Raw genomic sequence first — 19175 nt, forward strand, 5'->3', positions numbered from 1 at the left:
TGCTCTGTATGGGGAAAAAAAAACTGGTTATTTAGGAAACACAAATTCACACTGCCCAATAAAATCTGCTGGTCCTACTAAAGTCTCAGGCTTCATGCAGACTCACATTGAGCCAAGGTGTCTTCTGTGGAAAGAGGGAGAATGTTCTTCCTTGTTTGCTCATTAGGCGCCAGGACTGCCTAACTTTACCTTTTTGCACTCTGAATGCCAGAGACACTAGGGGACCCACAGTGTGTACATCCCTGGCCCTATGGGGTTACTGGTATTCTTTCTCAGTGAAAAAGTAGGAGCTGTTTGGCATGGGTACAGCTGGCCCCAGTTTAGACCACAGGTTGCCAGAATCCCAGACCTGTACCCCCAACCCCCACCTCTTGGCCTCCCACACTGCCCAAACCCCCTTCTAAGATGAGTTAATACCAGATCTTTGGGAGGGAGGACAAAGAAGATTTGGCCAAACAAACAGGTAGACTGGGCACTTGCTTCTTAGTGCCAGCAGAGATAGACATGCTGAGATCAGGGCTGCCTCTCACATCTCCTCCCTGCTGTCAATCAAGGTGGCTTAGGAGGACCATAATGGGTGTCCATGTGAAATATTTAGACCTTGTGATTGGATTTCTCCAAATCTAGCCAAAGAAAAATTAAAAAGGGTTGGGAGGAATATTTATTCTTTGGCATCCCATCACAGGGATTGACTAAAACAGGAAATACTCCAAAATCCAAAAGTTGGCAATCTACACAGTGACATCTGTTCAGGTATAATGGTGCACAGTTGTAATCCTGGCTACCCAAGAGGCTGAGGCAGGAGGATTGGAAGTTCCAGACCAGCCTGACTAACATCCCAAAATCCTCTCTCAAAATGAAAAATAAAGGAGCTGGGGATGTGTCTCAAGCGGTAGTGTGCTCGTCTGGCATGTGTGCAGCCCGGGTTCAATCCTCAGCACCACATACAAACAAAGATGTTGTGTCCGCCGATAACTAAAAAAAATAAATTCTCTCACACTCTCTCTTTAAAAAAAAATAAAAATGAAAAATAAAATGGACTGGGGTGTGGCTCAGTGGTAGAGCCCTTGCCTAGCATGCTGGAGGTCCTGGGTTCAATCCCCAGTATTGGGGGGGAAATTTTGTCTAATACAAGAGGAGGTTTCCAAAAGGCTTTTTGTTTTAATGACATGGCACAAACCTTATGAAAAAATCATAGTGTGTCAACTACTTTTTTAAAAACTATAGAAAAGACCAGTGAACAGCACACTAAAATACTGAAAGTGTATTCCTCATGTGGGGATTGGAGTGATTTGGTTTTTTTTTTTTTTTTTTTTTTTTTTTTCTGTTCTGTATTTTCTTTTTCTTTCCCTGCCCCAAATAAATGAGCATATACTACCTTGGAAATCAGTAAACAACTTTTTTAAATGTATGTATGTGTGTGTGATGCTGGGGACCAAACCTAGGGCCTTATGCATGTTAGGCAAACATTCTACCATAACTGAACTAAATCCCCAGCCCAGAAAATAATGTTTATTTTATTTTAGAAGTGGGATCCCACTATGTTTCCCAGGCCGGCCTCAAACTCCTGGGGTTTGTCCTCCCCAGGAAACTGTTAAAGGTGGAGTGGGATGGGGTATACCCTGTTAAGCAAACAGCTATGAAACTTGAACTTCACAAGGGCGAGTGTCCCCTGTGTGTCTTGTTTATTGCCGACACAGAGCCTACAACATGGCCAAGTGCTTAGGAGGTATCGGCGCTCATTTGACCACCAGCCATCAGCAGCAAGTGAGAAGACAAAACCCACCTTTTCAAAAAAGTCAAACTAACCACAGAAAACGATACCAAGCTCAACACAGTCATGGTTTTATAAAATAGGAATGGGACTTTTGACCTTCATCAAACTGGAAGCCGAACAGACTCAATCTGAGTTCCAGGCCGGAAGGCAAACACAAGGCTCACGTGGCTTTATCACTTGGCCTCAGTTGCCTCCTCCAGAAACTGAATTCTGTTGTTCATTAATGAAAGGGAGCTTTATTTCCTTTTGCAAATGAACACTGAGTCAGTCACACTTGGGTGAGTCCTCCTCACATAAAGACTGGGGGTAGAAGAGGTACTTAAAGTTGTACTTGGTACCGGCTAGGCAGTAAGCAATCTCCTTGTCACACTTACACAGGAGCTTCTGGCATTCATCATCCTCGGATCCTGGAAGGAGTGGAGAGACTGGGGTTAGACCCTGCAGAAACTCCAGGGTCAATGCCAGGGAACCCAGCACAGCTGGGCAGAACGGGTCAGGTGTGGCATGTGTGTATGTGTGGAACAGGACATCTCGCCAGGTGCTCTCGATCAGCTTGTCTCCTCCAGGAAGGAGGGCATGTCAGCCCCTGTGAAAAGGAACTTAAAATTTCAGATAGACAGTCTGATGTCCACACAATTCTGGCTTCTCTTCTGTGTCAATATTATTGCTGTTTCACTTGGGGATCTGCTTAGGTAAGACAGTAGGGGCCTGGCAGCCATCCAGGCCTGGTTTGACCCTCCTTCAGGCCATGTGACTTACCTAAACTTTCATTTAAAACAGGAGCAGTGCTGGAGAGGCAGCCCAGGGGTAGAGAGCACTGGCCTACCATACACAAGGTTCATCCCCAGCCCTCAAGAAAAGAAAAGACCTGACTGTAGGTAGCAATCACATGACCCCTATCACCCCTCCCTCCTGGGCTTACCTTTTGAGAACATGCAAAGATAAATCCCCTCTAGCTGGGGAATTCCACTTAACTCATTAACTGGCTTGGGAAGACTTTGTAGTCTAAAAGTCATATGTTATTAATCTAGATGATGACACTCCTTGACAGCCATGTATACACCCACTGTCATATGTTATTAATCTAGATGATGTCACTCCTTTGACAGCCATGTATACACCCACTGTCTTTTAGTGTGCACTTTTAATTTTTGACATAATGAACAACATTCACTATCAAATTCTTCTAATCTCCTTCAAAAGGCATGGTGAAGAAGTGGGAACTTGGAAAATGGCCAGCTCAGCCATGGTTTTAGAAGCTTTGTGCCTTTAAACACATGCATGAGAAACTAGAAAAATCAAACCTGGGCCAGGAGCAGTGGTACTTGCCTGTAATCCCAGCAACTCCAGAGGCTAAGGCAAGAGAATCTCAAATTCAAGGCCAATTTAAGCAACTAAGTGAGGCCCTGTCTCAAAAAGGGCTGGAGATGTGGCTCAGTTGGTTAAGCGCCCCTGGGTTCAATTTCTAGTACCCCCCCCCACTCCAAAAAAAAAAAAAAAAAAAAAACACCTATGAAGATAAAGTTCTAGAATTAGTCGAGTTAGATGATGATGCCTGCCTGCCTGCAGGCTGTGACGCTTCAAATGGGTATGTGGGTTTTATAAAAAAGAAATTAGCAAGATTTGGTAGTCAAACTATCACTTAACACAGAGACACTTCCTCTTGTCTACTTGGAAAATAGAAGATTGGAAGGGAAAAATCTCACTCTAATTCATTTGTTAAGCTTCTGTGTAGAGCAAGGCACCCAGAAGAACAAGTCTCTGGTCCCTGACATGAACAGTCTCCAAAGGCAGAGTCATCAGCACTCCACTTTGCAGAGAAGAAACCCAGGAAGGCATGGGGAGACCAGCACCCCCACCCAGCTCTGCCCAACTCAAGCCTCCTGCATCCAACTCCAGAGACGGGATGGGGTATTGACTCGGACCTTTAAGGTCCAAGTTATAACAGGATTATTTAAGAGTTTTACTGGCATGGGAAACAGCTTATAGGTAAGAGAAAAATAAGGGGTGCAAAACATACTATATATTTTTTAAAGAAATAATTTTTTAATATTAATTTTTCAGTTTTCAGTGGACACAACATCTTTATTTTATTTTTATGTGGTGCTGAGGATCGGACGCAGCGCCCTGCGCATGCCTGGCGAGCACGTTACCACTTGAGCCACATCCCCAGCCCCACCATTATATTTTTTTATTACATCTTCATAAAGGAAAACAGGAAAAACACCAGAATGAGGAGTTAGTTGTCTGGGGTAGCATCATTGGGAGTTTAATTTCCTCCACTTTTATACCTTGTCATTTCAAACATTTCTACTTTGGGCCATATGATGCTTTCATCATGGAAAGATAATCCATTTTATTAAAAGGATTTGAAGAGTAGCTATTTCATGGATTAATGTACAAAGTGGGGGATGCAGTTCAGTGGTAGAGTGTTTGCCTAGCATGTTCAAGGCCCTGTTTCCATCCCCAGCATCACACACACAAACACAAATGTACAGTATCTGTTAGATCAGAATGTCTACCTGTCATTCAGCAGCTGCACCCAAAGAAAGTGGTCGCTAGGAGCCAGGTGCAGTGGCTCACGCCTATAATCCTACCAACTCAGGAGGCTAAGGCAGGAAGATCTCAGCAACTTAGTGAGACCCTGAGCAACTTAGCAAGACCCTGTCTCAAAATAAAAAGGGCTGCGGATGGGGCTCAGTGGTTAAGCACCCCTGGTTCAATCCCCGGTATCCAAAAAAAAAAAAAAAATGAAAGAAAGAAAGAAAGAAAAAGAAAAAGGAAGAAAGGAAGAGGCTTCTGGGAGCTTTGATGACCCTCCTCTTCCCCAATTTTTATATATTTTTTTACTATAATTGATATATAATAGCTGCACATATTTATGAGGCACAGTGTGATATTTTGATACTCTCCCCCTTAGCTTATATAAATAAACACAATTTAAATCTTCTTTAAATGTCCTTGCTATGTAAATGCACCTCGTGACAAGCTCTCTACCTGTCTCTTCAGATTGCCCCCCAGCCCTTTCTACGCTGTAGAGGAGCCCCCAATACAATATTGGACCCAGCAATTTTGGACCACAAAAATCCTCAAATAAAGGCACAAATATTTACAAACACCCATGGTCTACGCTGTAGAGGAGCCCCCAATACAATATTGGACCCAGCAAATTTGGACCCACAAAAATCCTCAAATAAAGGCACAAATATTTACAAACACCCATGGTCTCTGCAACCTTGTGGAGCAGTTGATGGGGACATGGTCAAAATAAAGTACATCGATGACATGGACCAGCCATTCTCAACCATGGGCAGCTGAGCCTCCAGGGGGGCATCTGGCAACATCTACAGACATTTTAGTTTGTCACAATGGGGGAGGGGGTGCTACCATCATCTAGTGGGTAGAACTAAAGATGCTGCTAAACATCCCACAGTGCACAGGACAGCCCCTGGCAACAGAGAATTGTGTGGCCCAATATGTCAATAGTGTCAAGGGTAAAAAGCCCTGCCACAAGTTATATCTAGCTTTAGAGAAGTAACATCAGCCAGGTATGGTGGAGCACACCTATAATCCCAGCTACTCTGGAGGCTGAGGCTGGAGGATTGTAAATTCAGAGCCAAAGAGATCCTGTCTCAAAATTTTTTAAAGGGCCAGGGATGTAGTTCTGGGGTACAGCAACCTTGGGTTCAATAATCAGCCCAGTAAAATAAAAACATAAAAAACCCTCCCGGGAGCTGAGGTTGTGGCTCAGTGGAAGAGCACTTGCCTAGCAGGTGTGAGGCACTGGGTTCGATTCTCAGCACTGCATATAAACAAATAAATAAATAAAGGTCCATCAATAACTAATAAAAATATTTTTTAAAACCCTCTCTGGTTCTACCCCAAAAAGAAAGCATTCAATGTCCCCCCCCTCATTTTCCAATACCATCACTACCACTCTTACCCTGGGCACTATACTCCAGCCTACACCATCCTCAAGCTCCGATGGACCACCCAGGCATCCTCCTGCTTCAGCCTTCCAAGTTGCTAGGATTACAGGCATGCACCATGACGACAGGATAATGACTGTGTTTTATTATTCCCATTTTACAGAGGAGTAAAGTGAGACTCAGAAGGAGTCAGAAACTCAACCAGGGTCACAGAGCTGGGAAGGGGTGGACCATGAGGGTGTACCTCCCACCTTCTCCCTGAGCAAAAAAAAAAAAAAAAAGATTCTTTTAAAACAAGATGTAAGCCTGGAGCACTGTGGGGCATGTGGTGTGTGCCTGTAATTCTAGTGACTGGAAAGCCTGAGGCAGAAGGATTGCAAGTTCCAGGCCAGCCTCAACAATTCAGTGAAGCCCTGAGCAACTAGGGAGACCCTATCTCACAAACAGAAACAAAGAAAAAACAGGCTGGGGATGTGGCTCTATGGCTAAGCACTCCTGGATTCAATCTCTGGTACAAAAAAAAAAAAAAAAAAAAAAAAGCCTCATGGCCTCAGGAATCCAAAGGAACCATGCTGTTCAAGAAAAATAAAACTATAAGAGAAAAATAGCTACCACTGGTTAAGCTTAAAATTAAAACCTTAAAATAATTAAAACCTGCTAGTAAATATTATTGCAGGCTTAAATTTTTTTAATATATTTGTCAAGCCCATAAATGGAAAATGAGCCAAACCTATAATTAAATAAACAACTATGTTCAGAATATCTCCAAACAGAATAAGAGAATATTTTTATCCAAAAAATACATAATAGATACTTTGGTTCTTTTCATTGGGTTCGGGGAGGACAGTTCTGTAAACGGGTACAGAATTCCACCGGCGAACACACCAATAAATATTTCATAAACATCCTTTTCGCATGGGTAGGAGCAAGCAGAACATGCAAATTGAAGAGAAAAGGAAAAGATCTTGAGCAGATCTCACCATTGAGCCATGTTTCACCTCCCTGCTTGTGCTGCAAGAGGGCTGTTTAGGGCCATGTCGCCTCCCCGGGCCCCGGGCCTCAGTTTCCCTAACTTTAAATGACAGATTGCATAAGATGGTGCTGGGTCACACTCAAGTCCTACTGTGTATTTTGTACTGGGGATTGAACCCAGGAATGCTTTACCACTGAGCCATATCCCAAGCCCTTTTTAATCTTTTATTTTGAGACAGGGTCTTACTACGTTGCTGAGGCTGGCCTCAAATTTGTGATCCTGCCTGAATTTCTAGGATTACTGTGTCTCCATATGAATTCAGCTTGTTCTTATGCCAGTTCTTCAACTCATACTATGGAGATATGGCTGAGAGTCCCTGCATATCTAAAATCACCCTCCAGTAACCATCATGATCGCCTTCTGGCCTGCAGAGCAGACCTGTCTCCAGAAGCTGGGGTTTTAGGGACAGTCACACAGAGAGAAGACAGCGGGAGGAGAAGGGGAGGGAGAGAAGAAGAACTCTCATTCAATCTGCTTATCATCTTACAAACCCTGCAACACGTAACTCGCAGGTAGGCGAACTGAGGCTTGAGCAAAGTGATGGAACCGTCATCCATCTAGGGACAAGCCATTTTCAACACAGAAATGCCAAGAATATTCAAAAGAGAAAGAAAAGTCCCTTCAATAAAGGATGCAGGGTAACATCATGCCAAAAACTGGATAACATCATGCCAAAAAACTAACTGGGCCCTTTCCACTCACTCTACGTATAAAAATTAACTCAAAAATAAATTAATGAATCTAAGAGTTTAAACTATAAGAACTAGGCTGGGTGTGATGGCCCACACCTGTAATTCTAGAAATTCAGGCAGGATCACAAATTTGAGGCCAGCCTCAGCAACATAGTGAGACCCTGTCTCAAAGTAAAACATAAAAAGGGCTGGGATATGGCTCAGTGGTAAAGCATTCCTGGGTTCAATCCCCAGTACAAAATAAAATAAAATAAAACTGTTAAGAGAAAACAGGTAAGCATTTCTGACCTTGAATTTGGCAATGGATTCTTAAGACATCAAAAATATGAGCCACAATAGACAAAGTAGGTGAACTGGATTTCACCAAAATTAAAAACTTTGGTGTATTGAGGACATTATCAAGAAAAAAAACCAGGTAAAATGATGCATGCCTATAGTCTCAGAAGCTCCAGAGGCTGAGGCAGGAGGATCACAAGATCGAAGCCAGACTCAGCAAAATCGAGGCACTGAGCAACTCAGTGAGACCCTGTCTGTAAATAAAATACAAAAAAGGGCTGGGGATGTGGTTCAGTGGTCGAGTGCCACTGAGTTCAATTCCTGGTGCTCCCCAACGCCCCCCCAAAAAAAAAAAAAAAAAAACAGAATTACCATATGACCCAGCACAGTCTATATATGTGTGTAATGTGTTTGTTTGTGTGTTTGTGTGTGTGTGTGTGTACTTTAACTAAAAACAGGTACTCAAATAAATGCTATTTTGTGGATGTTCACAGCGGCACTATTCACAATAGCCAGAAGGTAGAAACAATTTAAATGGCCATCCTTGGAACCACCGAAGAATGAAAGGTGGCAGAGCCATACAGTAGAACACAATTTGGTCATAAAAGGAAGGAAGCACCAAAATACCCTACGATGTGGGTGAACTTCCAAAATAGGGCACCAAGTGAAAGAAGCCGGGGTGGAGATCCACATACCGTGCAATTCCACTCATACCACTCACACTCATTTCTACCTCTATGCACGTACCTAGTTTAAGGTATCCTAGACTAGGTATGTGCATAGAGGTAGAAATCACATTGACAGGCTTGTCCTTGAGGTCCAAGGTGTTCCCAAGATGGGGGTGGGGGCGCTCAACTCTGCACAAGCGGGGTCTCTGCCACGCTGCAGAAAAGAATGTCAGCACTCGGCCTGGCTGTTAGGGTAGAGAGAGATTTATTTAGGAGAACAGACACACATTAAAGGGAGAATGCCAGCCATCTTCAGAGGGAGAGCGCAGCCCCTGGGTGAGCAGCCCCTGGGTGTGGGGTGTTAATACTCCTAGAGGGGCAGTTGGGGGCTGGGCTAGAGGTGGAGCCAGGGTGGAGTCACACAATTTTGCACCAAGTTTTTCAGTTGCCCTCGGTTATCTTTTGCAGGGAAGAGTGTGGGTCAGGGGCTAGGTCCAAGGGCTAGGCCAAGGGCACAGGCTAAGGACTTGGGCTAGCTTTCTTTGCTTTGCATTTCAATGGTTTCCTGCATTCGATTTTCTAGGTAGACCCAGTCTATCTTTTTCTGCATCAGGTGCTGGTGATAAGGAGAAATGGGAGGGTGGGAGACTGGGGACTGGCTGTGGGTATGAGTTTTTTGTTGTTGTTGTTTGTTTGTTTGTTTTTGCTTGTTTGTGTATGTGTGTTGCAGTGCTGGGGATTGAACCCAGGACTTATGCATGCTAGGCAAGCATTCTATTGTACAGCCACATCCCCAGTCCCTATTGGGTATATTTTTTGAGGGAAGGCATTGAAAATATTTTGATAATGGTTGGGTGATATTGTGACTATATTATAACTGAGTTGTATGCTTTAAAATGATGAATTTTGCATTATGTTTATTCTCATTTAAAAGCAAAAAAGTGATAGAAGCAGTTTTCTGGTTCATTTCTAACTCTTCAGATAAGTCTGAGTCTCACTGACTGACTTTAATTCTGCTTTAAAATTTATTTGAAAGGAAACTATAAATGGAAAGCACTATTGAGTCAGTCTGTCTTTCTGTCTCTCTCTCTCTTCCTCCCCCACTCCCCTTTCTCTCTCTGGTTCTGGAGATTGAACCCAGAGGCACTCATCACTGAACTTCACTACCAGCCCTTTTCATTTGGAGATAGGTTCTCCCTAAATTGCCCAAGCTCTCCTTGAACTTGCAATCCTCCTGCCTCAGCCTACTGAGTCACCTATAGGTGAACACCATCATGTGTGACTGAGTCTTAAAAATAAATGTCTCATTCATTTTTATTTTTCATTGCTTTGTTTAAAAATCAGTAAGGTTGGGCTGGGGTGTGGCTCATTGTTAATTTGCCTAGTATATGAGGTCCTGGGTTCCATCTCCAGTATCAGAAAAATAAATAAATAGATAGATAGATAGATAAAATAAGAAAGATTGCCTGGGAGACACCTAACGTTTTTAATTGTAGTTTTTCTCTTGATGTTAGGAGACGTTGGTCAGGTACAATGAATATGGAGATGTTAGGATGCAGTATGATAATCATTCTCATGTTGCTTGTGGTTCAAGATAAACTAATACAGTGTGGAAAACAAAAAATAATAATAATAATCTATTAGTAGATAGACAGGTAAAAAGCCAAGCCAGAATTCAATGTAGAACTCTTGGATACAGTTATCAGCTAGAGTGGTTTTCTCTGTTTAGGAAGGAATCAAGTTTGTGGCCTTGCTCAGTGGTACAATTGCCTTAGCATGTGCAAGTCCCTGGGTTCAACCCTCCATACCTCGGAATCAATCAATCAATTAAGAAACTAAGTAAACAAGATTGTAATCCCAGCAATTTAGGCAGCTGAGACAGAAGGATCACAAGTTCAAGACCAGCCTAGGTAACTTAGTGAGACTTTATCTCAAAAAGTAAAAGAGGGCTGGGGATGTAGCTCAGTTAGGTAGTGCACCCCTGGGGTTCCATTCCTGGTACCAGAAAAGCCAAACTAAACAAAAAAAAGGATCAGCAAATATTAGAGAGATGTGAAAGTTAAGCAGCAGTGAACTGAGACTTTCTCCTCCCCTCCACACAATTAAAAGAGAATTGAAGGAGAAACAGCTTCCTCTTTGGGGGGCTCAGGGTGAGCTAAAGCTGCTGCCCTGCACTCGCCCAGTCCTGCCCTCAGTGGGGTGTCGCTGGGTCACTCTCAAGGCAGGTTCTCAGTTGGGTCACTTATTCCATGGCCCCTGCTAAGCATGAGGCACAGTGTCCTGTCACTTCAACCTCATACCAGACAGGCTCCAATTCCGCCCGCAGTGTACAGACTAGGAAACAGACGCTGGGAGACCAGGGCTTGGCCAATTAAATGAACTGGAAATGAACCGGCACAGGAATTTTTTTTTTTTTTTTTCTTTTAACATTTCACTTCACCATTACCCACCCATTCCCCTGAGACAGGACAGAAGAAACAAGAAACAGGTAGAAAACAGACCTCAAGGAAGGACAAGTGGCGCCCCTGACCAGCGCCGGCAGCTGAACTAAAGTCACCTGTGTGAATTTGGGGTGACGCGAAATACCATACAGACACAGAATACCTTTTATAAGCTTTAGGACGGCTTCCGGCCTCAGGCTCCCCAAAATGGGGGGGGAGCAAGAGAAGGTCACCAGAGGCTGATGAGAGAGAGGGAGCACATTTGGAAGTGGGCTTTTGTTTAGGGGGGGACACTGTTTCTTAGGACATTCTATCCGAAAAAGGCAGAAGGGGCTACAAAGGAACAGGTGAGTGTAACTCAACCCCAGGGGTGCCTACTCCTGGAGCCACACTGGGGTAACGCCCAAGTTACTGCGGAATGCAATAATTGTTCAGGACCCCGGGGCATCAGGACCTAAAGGCACATTCATCCAGGTTGGCTCCCCACCCAAGTTCCACATGCTTCCCCAGGCCAGTCTGTCTCTGAGGCCTGTCACTCCCAAATTTCTGGGAAACCCATAAATCTACCCGTGCACTGTTAATTAGCCCACCAATAAATAGGTTAAGTAAAAAGAGATAGGACATTTTAAGAAACCTATAATTTAGGGAACTTTACAGTACTATCTACTGATCAGATAATGGAGACAAGGTCAGCCTAAAGATCCTGAGAATGACCAGGACCACCATAAACTGCCAATCACCAGACTGATGTCATTCCTACGTGACAAGCATGTGCCACCATGCCCAGCTTTGTTTGGTTTTGACACGTTTCCAATAAATTGCTGACATCTGTGCACTTTAACCTAAAATACTTCAGGCCACGTATTCCTTTCCCTTTCAACATTTGTTTTTTTTTTTTTTTTTGGTATTGGAGATTGAACTCAGGGACCCTTACTTAACCATTGAACCACATCCCCAGCCCTTTTTATTTTATTTTATTTTATTTATTTATTTTTAGTTTTTAGCAGACACAACATCTTTTTTTTTTGTGTGTGTGTGGTGCTGAGGATCGAACCCGGGCCGCACGCATGCCAGGCAAGTGCGCTACCGCTTGAGCCACGTCTCCAGCCCCTCTTTTTATTTTTTACTTTGAGGCAGCATCTTGCTAAACTGATTTGGGCCTCACTAAATTGCTGAGATGCCTTTGAACATCCGATCTTCCTGCTTCAGCCTCCAGAGTTGCTGGGCTTACAAGCTTGTGCCACCGCACTCCACTTAACTTTTTTTTTTTTTTTAATATTTTTTTAGTTGTAGAAAACACAATATCTTTATTTTATTTATTTTTATGTGGTGCTGAGGATCGAACCCACTGCCTCATGAGTGCGAGGCAAGCCCTCTACCATTGAGCCACAGCTCCGGCCCCTCAGCATAACTTTAATTCATGAAGACATTCTCTTTGTAAAACATGGAAGCATACAAAGAACATGAAGTTGCCCTCTACCCTCGTGCCCTTCAACCCTGTCCCTAGAGTCAATCATGGCCACCCTCAGTTTGGAGTCTATCCTTACACATCTTTTTCTGAGCTTTCTATATGCCTACATCAAGCTGGGGAAGGTAGTATGGTACTATTGTGCAAGATTCTTTTGTCCTTTTTTATTTTTTTCAAACACAAATAAGGCTGTACTGTCAAAGTCATTCTGCAGTTGGTTTTTCAGTCAATATCTTTCTATATCTGCATATATTTCTATCTTATTCTGTCTTTGGTTGCAGAGTATTCCACAGTGTGGAAACACCGTGGGTTTTTAACCCAGAATCCTTCTGATGGTTGTTTATACCTGGTGTCATTTCTATCCTTTTCTTTTTTCTTCTTTTTTAAGATTTTAGAGGGGCTGGGGATGTGACTCAAGCGTTAGCACGCTCGCCTGGCATGCATGCGGCCCAGGTTCAATCCTCAGCACCACATACAAACAAAGATGTTGTGTCTGCCGAAAAATTTTAAAAAATAAATATTAAAATTCTCTCTCTCTCTCTCTCTCTCAAAAAAATAAGTAAGTAAATAAAGATTTTTAGGTATAGGTAAACAAATACATTTATTTATTTATTTATTTATATGTGGTGCTGAGGATTGAATTCAGTGCCTCACACATGCTGGGCAAGTACTGTATCACTGAGCTACAACCACAGCCCCACTGTGTATTTTTCCTTTTTGTCCAGACACTAAATAAATAGGTTTCTGTGTATGTGTGCATGTGCGTGTTTATATACGCAGTTTAAAAGATCTCTTGTACATAAACCTAAGGGATGGTCTATGGAGAGTTAAGAACAACCCTGTGTTATTACAAGAAGAGCACAGGAATCACCTGGCTCTTCCAGGATGCCTAGGGGACTCTTGGGGACACTGATGTGTACCATGCTGTGACTCACCACACAGGATGCGCTGGTTGTCACACTGCCAGGAGTAGCGCTCCAGCTTGGGTCTGCAGCCAGCCTCCTCTGCGCGAGTGTAGCAGCAGTCATGGTGAAAGCAGCACCTGCAGGTGTCACACAGACAGGCCAGCAGGTGGGTGCCTGCAGGGAACTCTCTTGCATCCTCCCTTGCTGGGTTTACGGGTGAGTGCAGACCCCTATGGAGACAGTGCCTTCTGGTGGAAGCTTTATCCCTGGTAAGCTCAATGCTGGGAAAAAATCCCACTGGTTCCATGAGCCCTGCACAGCCTCCATCCCTGGCCACCCCCAGGCAGCCTCCTTGCTTTGCTCTGAGCCTCTGTGCTCCAGCCATCCCAGCCTCCTTTCTGTCCCTCCAGCAAGCCATGCCCCTTTCACTCTGACTCTGTCCACGTTGCACCCTCTGCCCGTGCACCCTCCCCTTGGGATGTCACGGCCTCCTCCTGTCTCCCCAAGCTATACTGTCTCCTGTCACACCCTTTCATAAAACCCAGGATCCCTCCCTTCCGGGCAGGTACGTAAGGAAACCCTCATTATAAACCTCGTTAACATCTGTCTTTCTGGGATGACCAAAGTTCTGTAAGGACGGTACCTCTGTCCCAGGCCCTCCCAGCCTCGATAAACATTCACTGTTGAACAAGTGACCCCGGGAACACCCACAAATGCCGTCAGACCTGTCATTCATTCATCTACCCACTCATTCATCCACTGGTATTCTCTCCACTTGTCTGAGCCCTCAACAGTCTGGCCCAGGAGGTCAGCCAGTTCCTGCTCTGCTCTTAGGAAGCCCCCTCTCAGGGTGGGAGACAGATAAGCCACCAGACACAGGAACGGGAAACACGTTAAACAGAGGGTCACTGAGAGCCCAGAGGAGATGGCAGACCCAGTGAGGCTCCAGAGAAGGTTCCCTGGAGACAGTGTTGGCTGAGCTGCCTCTGAAGGACATGCAGGAACCAGCCAGCCAGAGTCCTCCAACTAGGAAAGAGGCAGCTGAACTTGGCCCAATGTGCCTACTGGCTTCCTGAAAGGGGGCGAGTAGTTGCCACCCCTTGGAGCCTCAGGGCCTTCATCTGTAAAATGGGGACAAGCACCATGACTATCTCCAAGCTGGGCCATGAGAGTAAATGAGGAAGTCACAGGAAGAGCTCAGCCTTACAGGAGCAGACCCTTCTCACATGGTTGCAGGGGGCAGGGGTTGGGGCTTGAATGCAGTCAGACTGCCTGAGTTCAAATACCAGGTCCCATGTCTTACCCTATGCAGCCCAGATAGGTAACTTAACCTTTAAGCGCCTCAGTCTCCTTGTCCATGAAATGGGGTAGATGTGAGGATTCAAAGGGATGCTCAGAGCAGTTCTGGTGTGTTTAAGCCTGGTTCTAGTTATATTACCTTCTAGGCAACATAGTTAGCCCATGGTCAGGGTAAGAGGCAGCTGTCACCAAGATGTGTCCTCTCTGGCCACATAACCCAGGAGGCAGTACCACATGCTGGGATCTTCCTGCAGGAACCCCCAACTTCAGCTTCGGGCACTTCCTCATGGGCCTCAGGGGGCAGGAGCAACTTCTAGCCTGGACCCAAATGTACACTCACCAGTCAATGGCATCCTGGGGCTGGCCATGGCCACCCAGGCCACAATAGCAGCCGTAGTTCATGTAGGCCATAGGGGTTCGGGTGCCGACACAGTTCAAAGTCCCTGCCAGTTCCAGGATCCCACGCCGGTGCACATGTGACCTCCTAGATGCTGAGCGGTAAACAAAGGTCAGAGGCTTCAGGTCAGGACTTCCCTGGCCCCAGGGAGGGACGTTAGACTGCGAAGGGCCTGGACGTTGCAGCCTGTCTGGGTTCAAATCCTGTTTCCTACCTGTGTGACCTTGGACAAATTAGGTACTGCTGTGTACCTTGGTTTCCTGATTTGGGAAATGGAGGAAAACCGTAAGGTCCCCTAGCAGAATAAAATGAGACAAAGTGTGCAGCCTCTAAGGCCTACAGTCAACACCCTCCAGGCAGCTCTGAAAGGAAAATTATCCGCAGACTACACCAAGTAAAAGACGATGCCATCGACCTTCGTGCTGGCTGGTCCCCCTTCCTGGAACACTCTGATTCCTGACCCCCTGCCCCTGTCAACTGTAAACACAGTCTCTTTGCAAGTTCTGCAGTAAATGCTAGTTCAGCTGCCTGTACCGGGCACTGAACATCAGAGATGACGTCACCAAGTGCTCCTGTCACCCAGGAGCACTCCTCTGGGGGCTTTCCAGTCCCTGGGCTCCACAGTTCTCATCAGACTCTGGCTCAGGGCCTTTGGATCTCCTTATGTTCACTGCCTGGGAGCAGCATTCTCCTGGTTTGGGAGGCTCCCCTGACCTGGGCCTGGCCATTTGTCTGGATCCTGGCACAGCCCTGACGCATAACAGTACCCATTAGCTGTGACGGAACCCTTGCAGTTGACAACTGGGAAAGAAGAGGCCATCTGGGAAAGGTGGCCCTCATACAGCCCATAGCCCCTAAGCTGAGGCTCTGACCCAAGTTTCTGACCCATGAACCAATGTTCCTTCCTCCCGGCCCAGGGACAGCAGCAGCAGAGCAGAAACTCATGCCCCGGCTTGTGTCCTGGTCATCTGCTCCCCAACACACCAGGCCTGAGGTCAGTGCAGGTGAACGCCTAGCATGTAGACATCACCTTTCTCTTAATTAGGACCTGTCTCTCTGCAGTGGCTCTTTGGAGGAGTCCAGGCCAAATCCAAATGACATTGTATTGTTCACAGTGGGAAAAAAGTAGCATATTAGTGGTGGTGGGGGCCAGAACTCCCTTTGTGTCAAAAAAAAAAAAAAAAGAGGAAAAGGCAAAAAAATGAGTTTAGAGTTCGAAAGTTTACCTGTCCTCACTCTCCCAGCAACCTATACAGCTGCCAGTTGTCAAACCTTCCATGGCTCCCACGGGCTCTGGATAAAGCTCAGGGGCCCCACTGCACCCCCAAGGCCCAGTGGGAGTCGAGTCCTCCCACTCCTCCAGGGCCCCCTCTCCTGCACCAGGAATCCTGTGCTCTCCCCAGTCATACCCAGCACATCCACACTCTGCTGCAAATACTCTTACCAACCTCACCAGGCTCACAGACCACCTCCCTCCACAACTGCCTCAGCCCCCAGGTGGCCCCAGGGACCCTCATCAGACTGTGCTGCTGTCTGCTTAAGAGGATGACCCTCCAACCTGGGTGATATTACAGAGCAAATCTCTGACAGGCAGCTCTGAATGCCCTGGCACTTGATAGGCTTCCAGCAAAGGTCCGTTGACCTCTGGATCCACTAAGCTCCCTGGAACACATCCATCCTAAGCACCCCAGACGAGGTCCTAGCCTCAGTACCATATTTTGAAGCTTTCTGCAGAGTTCCCACCACCAACACCACCATCTGACCACTCTCTGGCATCCTGAGGTCCAGGAACAGACCTAAGAAGGGCTCGGGCATGGGGCGGGTTTGAAACCGAAGAAAACACTCCCTTTGTGCCAACATAGGTGGGGCAGGTCAGGCTGGGGTCTGTTTGCTCTGTCTGCCCGCGGGCAGCCTCCTTTAGGAGTGCTTGGGCTGGCAGGGTATCCTGTGAGCCCCGGGTCCATGCATCTGTACTTCGCAGTGTGTCCAGGGTTCGTGTGAGTTTTCCCCGGGGCTGTCTCAGGGGTCCCTGGGTTGTGCATGCAGCTACTCCCCTCCAAGCATTTTGCTGAGTCTGCAGCCTGGGTCTGAGGAGTTGTGCACCCCAGTGCCCAGGTGAGGCGGGTGCTGTTCCTGTGTGGCTGTCTTAGGGTGCCTGTATGTTCCCTAAGTGTGCTGCTCAACTGTGGGCTCCAGAAATGGGCAGCCACCAAGAGGACCTCTCTGAGGGTGACCCCAGGGATAGATGAGAAGGAGACCATATGTTCTTCACCCACCAGCAAAAGCCCAGCCCCTCTGCCTCTGCTCTCCACCCCCATGAGGTCTGAGATCCAACCTCAGACCCCGCAGACAGAGTGATTGATGGTCAGCTCACAAGAATGGGGAATCAGGACGTCAGGGGTAGGGGCTCTGAGTTGCTCCAGAGGCTATTTGAGGGGAGGACTCTGAACCTCTGGGGAAGGTCAGGGCTAGTTCTGAGTCCTTAGGTAGACTGTGCTATGTGGGAGGCCCTGGACAGAAGTAGGGGACAGGGTTACTGCGTCCCTGGGATGCATGAGTGGGTGGATATCAGAAGAGAGGGCTGGGGGTTGTGCAGCTCCTGGGGACCTGGGGCAGGCTGGTGAGTTGGAGTCCCTGTGGAGGAGTTGGGGTGCCGAGCTCCTAAGTCCCTAGGGAGGGCTGGAGGAGGTCGGGTCATCACTTACCCACGCTGGGTCTGGGGCCAGGTCCCAGCAGCAGCAGCAGCAAGAGTAGCAGCATTATTGGGGGGCACGGAGGTAGCAGACCCATGGGAGGGTGACAGGTGTGGGCCAGTCTGGCGGGCAGTGCAGTCTTCAAGCCTGGCCGACCCCCACCTCTGGCCCCGCCCCCGGCCTCACCTTCCCGCGGTCTGGGCGGAGCCAGGCAGGGGCGGGTACCAGGGACTGCGCGGAGCCTCCGTCCGGACCTCTGCGTGTAGGTCCCCCAGTGGGCTGGGAGGCCAATCAGGTTCCTGGGGCCAGGAGGGAGAGTCTTGCTCCCGAGTACCAAGAATTAAATAACATTCGTTGATATTATTACCTGAAGCGCCTCTGCGCTGCTCACCTGGGCTTCCAAAAGGCGTAGAGGCTGGGGGAGAGGATAGCACTGAATTCATCTCACCATTTTAAGATACAGGACACCTTGCGCTCCTGTTGCCTCTCAAAACCAATACTCTACAGTGTCCCTGCTGCTGCTGCTGCTGCCACCATAGTGCAGGAACAGGTGACCAAAGTTTTGCCCAAGGTCACACAGTGCCTTCTGGTAAAAGACAGGACTGCGGTGGGGGAGGGCAGGAAGACCACAACCACATCTTCCCACACCCTCCTGCCTCACGTTTCTCTTCTGTCCAAGGGTCATGTCGCTTCCTCCAAGAGGCCTCATGAGCCAAGAAAAGCGTACACAATAGGTGCCCGATACAGAAAAGAAGTGACTATTGTGTGCGGTATCTGTTGCTTTTTAACTCTGATGCTCTAGCTAGCACTACCCAATTTGTCACCAATTTCTGTTGCTTTTACCTGATAAATAAACTGCCAATGGAACCCTGCATACCACCTTCTATCTCCATGGCCAGACTCTAGGAACAATGATGCAGTAGGTAAAACTGCCACTCTGGCTATTTCAACAGGAGCAGCACAGATGGGTGACCTTAACACAACCTGAGTCCCCTTTCACCAGAAAGCACTAAGGATCAGAGAAGCCAAGTGAAGTACAGGAACCCAGATTCGACCTCATTTTTACATGGTGCCGAACCTCTCTGCCTCCTTCTATGAAAATCCAAGCTTTGATTCCTAGCCTGCCCCTGGAGGAACACTTTCCCCACTGGAGTGTGAGCTCTTTGGGCAAAATCCAGGTCTCCTTCCTCTTGTGTGTTCAGCCCTTCTCTGCTTGGCCCACGGTAGGTGCTCAGTAAAGGCTTTCCCATATACAGTGTGGGTTTCAGATGGCCCAGGACTTGGGGTTGGAGAGAACTTGAGTGACAAACCTCAGTGTGCTACAATCATCAGAAAATGAGCCAAGATTCCCTTATGTTGGCACTCAGCCCCCCTGCTCAGGGTGGACAGCTAAGTGCCTTAAACTGAAGTGGAGGGACAGAACGAGAAATTAGTTAACATGAAGAAGTGAAAGGTAATCCTGAAACCTCACTTCCTCAGTCAATCATTCATTCATTCATTCGCTTAGTTCCCAGCGGGGACTGACCCCCATGCTGTGAAGGAGCCCAACGGGGGAGATCAGACCAATTCCCACATCCAGAAGGTCTCTGTGGGCTGA

The 19175-nt window shown here is 46.8% G+C and overlaps 1 protein-coding gene across 1 annotated transcript; it reads right to left on the reverse strand.

Annotated features, from left to right (window-relative positions):
* Positions 1–2041: 2041 nt before the first annotated feature.
* Positions 2042–17675, reverse strand: Pla2g10 (phospholipase A2 group X). Its single transcript, XM_076840912.2, has 4 exons — positions 17591–17675; positions 14829–14979; positions 13220–13326; positions 2042–2184 (listed from the first exon to the last, which is right to left on the reverse strand). Exons 1-4 carry the CDS (start codon positions 17673–17675, stop codon positions 2042–2044), a joined length of 486 nt encoding a protein of 161 aa, XP_076697027.1.
* Between the last annotated feature and the right edge of the window lie 1500 nt (positions 17676–19175).

The sequence above is a fragment of the Callospermophilus lateralis genome, chromosome 19 (assembly GCF_048772815.1).
Source record: "Callospermophilus lateralis isolate mCalLat2 chromosome 19, mCalLat2.hap1, whole genome shotgun sequence".
Lineage (NCBI taxonomy): Eukaryota > Metazoa > Chordata > Mammalia > Rodentia > Sciuridae > Callospermophilus > Callospermophilus lateralis.

Coding starts and splice junctions, on each gene's coding strand:
- Pla2g10 (XM_076840912.2), bottom strand. CDS start 17,675: ATGGGTCTGCTACCTCCGTGCCCCCCAATAATGCTGCTACTCTTGCTG. Junction 13,327..14,828: donor CCCCAGGATGCCATTGACTG/GTGAGTGTACAT, acceptor TGACACCTGCAG/GTGCTGCTTTCACCATGACT. Junction 2,185..13,219: donor CAACCAGCGCATCCTGTGTG/GTGAGTCACAGC, acceptor CACTCCTTCCAG/GATCCGAGGATGATGAATGC.